Here is a 7,662-nt window from a genome sequence, read left to right as displayed (position 1 = left end):
TGCCAACCGCTCTACGTTCAACCGTGTGTCCATACGTCTGCCCGTATGAGCACGGCACGGCATCGACAGCCTGCAGCCCGAATCGCAACACAAAGATCACAACCAATCACACTTAACACAAACGGGAGATGCGCGCACACAAGCCAGCACTGCACACATGACACACACGGGGGCCCAGCAGAGTAAGCACAGTCATTAAATAGAATAGTACTGTCTTAATACCACCAGCACCCATGCATCAAATAGAGTAGTACCGCCTGAATACCAGCGCCCACACGTCAAATGGATGTGTGGGTCGCTGGATAGATACCGCCTGAATGATATCCACCTGTCCCCCCACTGTTTGGCTGTGTTACACAGTTGATTCATTATCTGTTTGTATTTCTTTTTAAATATATATATATATTTATAATTATATATATATACACATACATACAATGAATTGGAAAGGAACATAGGGCAATGAAGTTATATGGCCTTTCTGCTTTGCAGGCTGCTAGCACCCCGTCTGCTCGCCATGTGTCCACTAATCAATTTGTCTCGTACTGAGCGTAGCATGTGAGCTACACTACATGAAATGCTAGTCCTGGGTTGCCAAGTCAAGTCAAATAGACACACACCATTTGGTTGCATTTGTACCCTCACAGAGTTGATTAGAACGGGTACACATAATTGTGTATCATTATTTTATGCTTTAGCTATTGAAAAATAGCAGATATACAAGCTCACAGCCGCGCTGCGAGCTTGTAGATCTGCTATTTTTGAAAAATCGTGAAAATTAGAATTTTGACCCGATTCTATAAGTGTCTTTTGAATCCTAAGGTTTTTTGGAAAACCTATGTTTCTATGTCAGCAATCTGGCCAGCCATTGTCAAAGAAAAGGTCCTTTTCACTTAACTAGAGCTCAGTTAGTCAAATTTGAGTTAAAAACGTTCGCTTTGAAAATACATATATTCAAAGATTTGCACACATTTTCACGACTTTTTCAAAAATAGCAGATCTACAAGCTTGCAGCGCGGCACTCGGTGCCGCGCTGTGAGCTTGTATATCTGCTATTTTTCACTGGTTAAAAAAGCGTTCAATAATTCTAGGCCTAAATGGGTTAAACAGGATTTTACAGTGTGGATCATTCATCTACCTGATGGTCTGGAATTCAAAAGGTTGAGAGTCCCTGTTGTAAAGACCTCCACATTGCGCTCCACTGCCAGCACACAGACAGACAGACAGACACGCTGCGCTGCTTTGCTTGCATGCATCTCGACTCCACTGCATTCCAGTGTTCCTTTATGACCAGTCAAAGGGAACCACATTTGAACGAGTAACAATCTTAATCTTTTGTGATGTCATTTTAACTTAATTAAGAAGACCTGGAACCACTTTAACCATTATTTTATGCATTAACTATAAAATGAATAGCCGATATACAAACTCACATCGCGGCACTCTTTGCCGCTTCCATGCGTTTTTTCAAAAACCTTTAGAGACATGTATAGAAATGGGTAAAACAATATTCAAAGATTTGCACACATTTTCAAGATTTTTCAAAAGATAGCAGATCTACAAGCTCCCAGCGCGGCACTCGGTGCCCCGCTGTGAGCTGCTATTTTTCAATATTCTAAGCATAAAATAATGGCTATTTAGAATATCAATGGAAAAGTTCTTCTCTACTTAATTGACTGCGGTCCACAGGGACTTGTACTTGGTCCACCTCTTTTTTTTCTTTTCTTTCTCCCCTCTACATCAAATCTACACCTCAAATAGATGATGTATAAGCTCACAATGTGTTGTCTTGTGAGCTTGTAGATTGCCTATTTTCACCGAATGTTGGCCCTCAGAACAGGAAGGCTATAGGGTTCATGTGTCATTTCTCTTAACCATAGCTCCCTCCCAGCCCACCACCAATGAATATAAGACATTGTGAAATGGATCAATATTGTTTAGAGAGCTCACTGGTATAATATGGAGGTTTGTTTCATAGTGGGGATGGTTAAAATATATATTGTTTATTTGTTTTCTTTTTTTTGGTAGGTTGCAGACCAAAGGGGATGAATTTGTTGCAGATTTTGGTTTGTCCTATGAAAAACTGTTATTAAATCCTCTTTTCTAGTCGCCTTGATTCTGCTTAGGATCTTTAAAAAGCGCATACCGTCAATACTTTATATTATGGGTACACCTTTTGGAAAGTGTAATGTTGTGAAACAAAACACACAGTTCATGCTGATTCTTCACTAGGGCTGTCACGATATGACATTTTACATGACGATTAATTGTCACTCAAATAATTGGCGATTAACGATTTAATTGTGTATTTGTCGTTGATAATTACATTTCTGTTTGGCTTTTAGGCTTTGAAGTTGTACATGGTAGATATGACACAAATATACAAAGAAATTACTGACATATTTGACAACTTACTACTTAAAAAATAACATTGATAGTGGAAATAGCCGATCTACAAGCTCACAACGCGTCGCGATATTTCCACTATTTCTTGAAATTTTTCAACATTCACGATTATGACGATTATGACAAAATAATTGCGATAATGTCAAATAATCACGATTAGACGATTATGTAATAATTGTGACGGCCCTATTCTTCACAATGATTTGAGATGCACGTGTTGACTGGTTTTGCTTTATTATAATGCAGGTGGATGACAGTATGGCTTTTGTGGGACAGCCACTGGGGGGTGTGGTTTCAATTTCTCTCTTTTTTTTCTTTTCTCCAATCTTTGAGTGCAGTTTAACCAGAATCCGTTATTGATAAACTCATAGTCATTCCATTGAGATTTCCCACAACTTCATGTTTATTATTCAACATGTGATTAAAGGCCAGTCCACTGAAACTCATGATACAGATGCTGAGGAGACCAGCCTTTTTTAATGCCTCTAATTTAAGCTCCATGGCATGACTTGTGCTCATTAAATGTAACTCATTTTCAAGCAAACAACGCAACACGCCATGGAATATAAAATCTTAAAAGCCCAAATTATACTTAGTTTCGGTGGGTGTCACACTGCACACCTTCGCCACGTCGAGCTCAGAGACTGCTTTCGGTGTACAGTGCTGTATGTGGCACCCACACACAACTTGCAACTACCGTAAGTAAAATCTGTTTATTTCCATTACTGCTGCTTCGTCTTAAGCAGGAGGACCAGTGTGAATACAGTTCCAATTTTAGAACAGGTTCTCAACCTGTGGGTCAGGACCCCCCGGGGGAGTCACCATATGATTATTATTTTTTTTAAGTTGGGACAGTGACGTGACAATTATAAGGACTTATGACTTGTAATACAAAGAAAAATAATCAAACTATTAAAAAAAAAAGAGGCAAAAATGTTTTGTTGAAAATAGCTGATCTAAAGCTAGATCTGCTGTTTTCACAATATTTATCTATGGAACCGAAAATGTAATGCCTCAACTCCTTCATTCCAAGTGCAGGGTGGGGGGGTGGGGTACCCGGTTCAAATATGATTATTTTGCTTGGTCATGGCCTGAAAAGGTTGAGAACCACTGGTGTAACATACAAGGTTAATATCATATGAATAGTCCTGCCTGTTAGTGCAGTGAGTGTACTTTGCTTTTTTCTTTCTTGTCCTTCCATAGTCCTTTGATGGATTTAGTGACCGCTCCAGTTTACAGGGCGTCTTCACCATCCTCCACACAAGACCAGCAGCAGTTTGCACAGGATGGAAGAGAACGGAACAGCAAATATCAAACCAGCTTGAAGTTGACCACTTTGTAATAATGAAAGAAGTCACAGAGAATGGTTTTCTATTTAAAAGAATAAAGAGTTTTGTACTATTGTCCAACTTGTACTGCTTGATCTAAATGGAGTTATTTGTTACTTTGTAGATTTTGATTTTTACAAAACATACATTAATCACTTCAGCCCTATTACACGACAAGTTTTTTCTATGTTTTGAAAACTTGTAATGAGTAGTTTTACGTATGGTTCTTTAAGTATTTTGATGCTAATACGTTTGTTGAATACAGGACTTTTGTAAGTATATCGTAAGTTACTTCAAGTAAAAAATAATGTGTGTACTTCCACCACTGACGGCATCGAAACATCAAAAAACTCAATCACAAAAACGTACATAATGGCACTTTATTGCAAATACAAGTCTCTCTATTCAGATATAGTGAGACTGACAATACAAATATTCCACATCACAAGCCTTTAAACAGCCAGTCACAGTTGAATGAATATAATGGGAGGCATCCACTACTGGAGTGAGACGTTGGCAGTGAACTGAACGTACCGTTGGTTGGCAGGGCCAGTCCTACCTCACTACCTCAAACATTGTTCACAACACTGACAATACATAAAATAAAAAATAAAATAAAAGGTCTAAATCAGCCAAATGAACACTAAAGTCCTCTGTGTTCATGTAACTGCAGAGTATGCAAACGAAACCAATTGGTTCCGTTTGAGTACTCCGAGTTAAAAATGGATCCATTCAAAATAAGGCGTGTAGATTGTAGAAGTCAAAACATAGATCGGCATCTATAAAGGGTGCATAGATAGACGGCTGATTAGTAAAGGGTCTGATGAGTAACTATGAACCATCATGCTAGCGGAAAAATCTAGCTATTTCTACATGTCATTATTTCGACAAAGGGTTAGGTTTAGGCATAGTGGTTGACATTCACCAGGTTAGCATTCACCAGCGTCGGCAGGTTAGCATTTCACCAGGTTAACATTCACCCGCGTCGAACAAATGGAACGTCGAAATATAGACATAACACTAACTCCCCATACTAGCCCACTGTCTGGACGAATCATGTCTCCTCACGTCAGTCACATACCTGTGGACGTGGGCAACGTTCTACCGGGTCTCAATCTCCTGTCGTTTCACAAGGAAAGGAGACACTACAGATTTAAACATCTTCATGATGTCACAGGCAGTGTTATATGCAGTGTGACCTCCAGCGTTTTATATATATCTTTTATTTTATTCCCAGCTTAAAACGCAAGGCACTCTTCTAAAAGAGCTCATTTGGGGGGGACCGACATCTCTAGCTCAGAGAGTGGGCGGGTTTATGGGGTGGAGCCAGGCAACGACATCTCATTACTCCGACAAGGCCTTGGCTTAATGGACACATCAGCCCCTTCTTTTTCAATGATATCACAGGCAGTGTTAGTTCAATGATGTCACAGGCAGGGGCGTCACTGTCACAAATAAAAGTGGGACTGAGTTACTAGGGCCCAAGGTGGAGGGGCTCTAATTATTTTATACTTTAGCTATTGAAAAATAGCAGATCTACGAGCTCGTATATCTGCTTTTTTTCAATAGTTAAACCCAGGGCCCAGAATTTGGTGCGACACCCCAGCAGGCAGTGTTAGTTGTCAATGATGTCACAGGCAGTGTTACATATTTTATTCACACACAACGTAGATTCTAGATAACTGACTTGAAGTTATTCAGTTACTTGTTAGTAAAAGGTTTTAAGTTACTTCTGTTGGTCAACTGTGGTTTACAATGTCCTCTATTAGAACAGTAAGACTGCCATTACCAAACACAAAAAATAATAGAATAAAAACTGGACACATGAACTGGATTGGTCTAAGCTAGCTTGTTGAAATTTACATTAACCACTGAAACCCTATATACTTAGTTGAATGGAGTCCTCCAATGCTCTATAGGCTACTAGATCCTCATATTTCCCTCTACAACAAATATCTTTGCCGATCTACAAGCTCAGTGACCTCTTAAATCAACTATTTCGTTGCAGAATGTTTGCCCCAGAATAAGGACACTAGGGTTCAAGTGGTTAAAAAAAAGCTAGTGATTGAATTACTTTTCCTAAACAAGATGTTCCTCAAAATTCACATGAAAAAAACCTTCCTCCCCCATTAAAGTAACTACAAGTTATACAGTTTTGTAAATACTGGTAGGATTGTCTTAGCGAAACAACAAAAGAGAAGCGAAAATACTATTTTTCTTTTACATTAAGATCTTGAAATTAAGCCAGGTTAACGTAAATGTAACAGACTTGAGCCTTATAGGCTTTTTAAGGTGACAAAAGAAAATATATATAAGAAGAGACTTTCACAGTGGCTGTGGTTTTGATGCAATAAAATAACCAGCATGCTTTGCGGCTTAACCTTTTCTGTGAACCCCAACAGAACATACTGTACACACACACATTCCTCTCCTCTTCACACAGGAGGTCAGATAGTCTTTTTGTCTTGATATGGTGCACTGTTCACTTCAGTACAGAATTCACCACATTCATGTTCTAGCCGATACTAAACTACAACAAATGTATAGATACAAACGGTAGACACAATAGACAGCCAGGTAAAACCCTTCCCTGCATTAAGGGAAATAGGTGACTCAAAGCCATTGGGGAACGGTGGGGGGTGGGGGTGTCTGTAAACGATGGCCAAGCTCTCGACGGGCCCAGAAACCGAACATAAAACCGACAAGACAAGAAACTCGCTAACCTTTCAACATGACAGAACTCTGGTTTGACTACCAGCCACCAACCAATGTCCTCCGACCACCTGCTTTCCTTGGAGATTTATTTGAACAAATAACATGTGATCAAACAGGAGATTTTCAAAAATAACAGATTTACAAGCTATAAGCTATAAATAGATCAGTTATTTTTGAACATCTCTGAATATGGTCATGGTAAAATAAAATAAAATTACTGTTTTCTTTTTACAATATCAGTTAAAACATCCGTAATCGGCAGCCTATGACTCGGGATCGGCATCAGACCCCATAATCTGGCATTGGCCGGGCTCTAATGTGGTCAAATTATGTTTGTATTTATGAATGCCTGCTGCCATTACTGCTTAGCCCCATCCTGTTCGTTCAATTGAAAAGAATCCTCAAAATACTGTCCAGCATCTAACGCCTTGACCTCAAAAGGAGGAGAGGGCACAGGGGGGGTATGGGGGGAGGTGTGTTTGGATCGAGGCGACCGAGGGCAGGATGAGTTCCTTTTTCTTTCTTTTTCTTTTTTTCAGAAGACCAGCACCTTCCAGCCGTGGTGGGCGAAGGAGCAGCCGAAGCAGAGGCAGTCCACCGCCTGCTCCAGCAGCCAGTCGAACACCACCTCCCGGTTTCCCGAGCCGATGGTCACCCGCAGCTTGAAGTTGCCCGAGGTCCCGTCGGCGGCTGGCTCGGCCTTGTTGCTGATGGGGAACATGCTGACCACCTCCATGTCGAAGGTGACCGCCGAGCCCACGCCGATGGGCGGCAGCTGGTTGGTCATCTCCTTGCCGTTGACCGACACCGCACCTGGGGAGGGATTGGAGGGGTGGATGAGTATAAACCAGGGGTCTTCAACGTTTTCAGGCCAAGGACCCCTTAGTTGAGAGAGAGAGATGAAGCAGGGACCCCCACCATCTTTTCATAGATTCCGTATAGTTTATTGTTTGACAGCACAATCATCAGTGTATTTTGGATTCATGTCAATTTGTTTTTTCAGATATTTAACCACTTCACTTCCGTCAATACTTAATAAACTTGACCTTTCGCTCTGTACTTAGTCTGCTCTTTTTCCCCTCTACATTAAGCTCTTTGCCAAAAAATATTTTTGGCTAAAGTTCTCAGAATAAGGACACCACGGTTCAAGTGGTTAATATAAAAAATGAGGAAAAAAACGTTTCTATCACAAAGATTTGGAGGACCCCTTGTA

At 40.4% G+C, this 7,662-nt stretch overlaps 1 protein-coding gene across 1 annotated transcript in view; it reads right to left on the bottom strand.

The window, feature by feature from the left end:
* Positions 1-4,175: 4,175 nt before the first annotated feature.
* The window catches only part of crlf3 (cytokine receptor-like factor 3), a 26,372-nt gene continuing 22,885 nt past the window's right edge, over positions 4,176-7,662 (bottom strand). The window contains exon 9 of the mRNA XM_080725021.1: positions 4,176-7,262. Within this exon, the coding sequence (XP_080581147.1) occupies positions 6,985-7,262 (278 nt within the window). The 3' untranslated portion in view covers positions 4,176-6,984. The remainder of the gene's footprint in view (positions 7,263-7,662) is intronic.

Source organism: Nannobrachium achirus (genome assembly GCF_963921795.1).
Source record: "Nannobrachium achirus genome assembly, chromosome: 4".
In the NCBI taxonomy this organism is placed as follows: domain Eukaryota; kingdom Metazoa; phylum Chordata; class Actinopteri; order Myctophiformes; family Myctophidae; genus Nannobrachium; species Nannobrachium achirus.
Note: the sequence above shows the minus strand (reverse complement) of the source record. Positions and strands in the feature narration are given on the sequence as shown.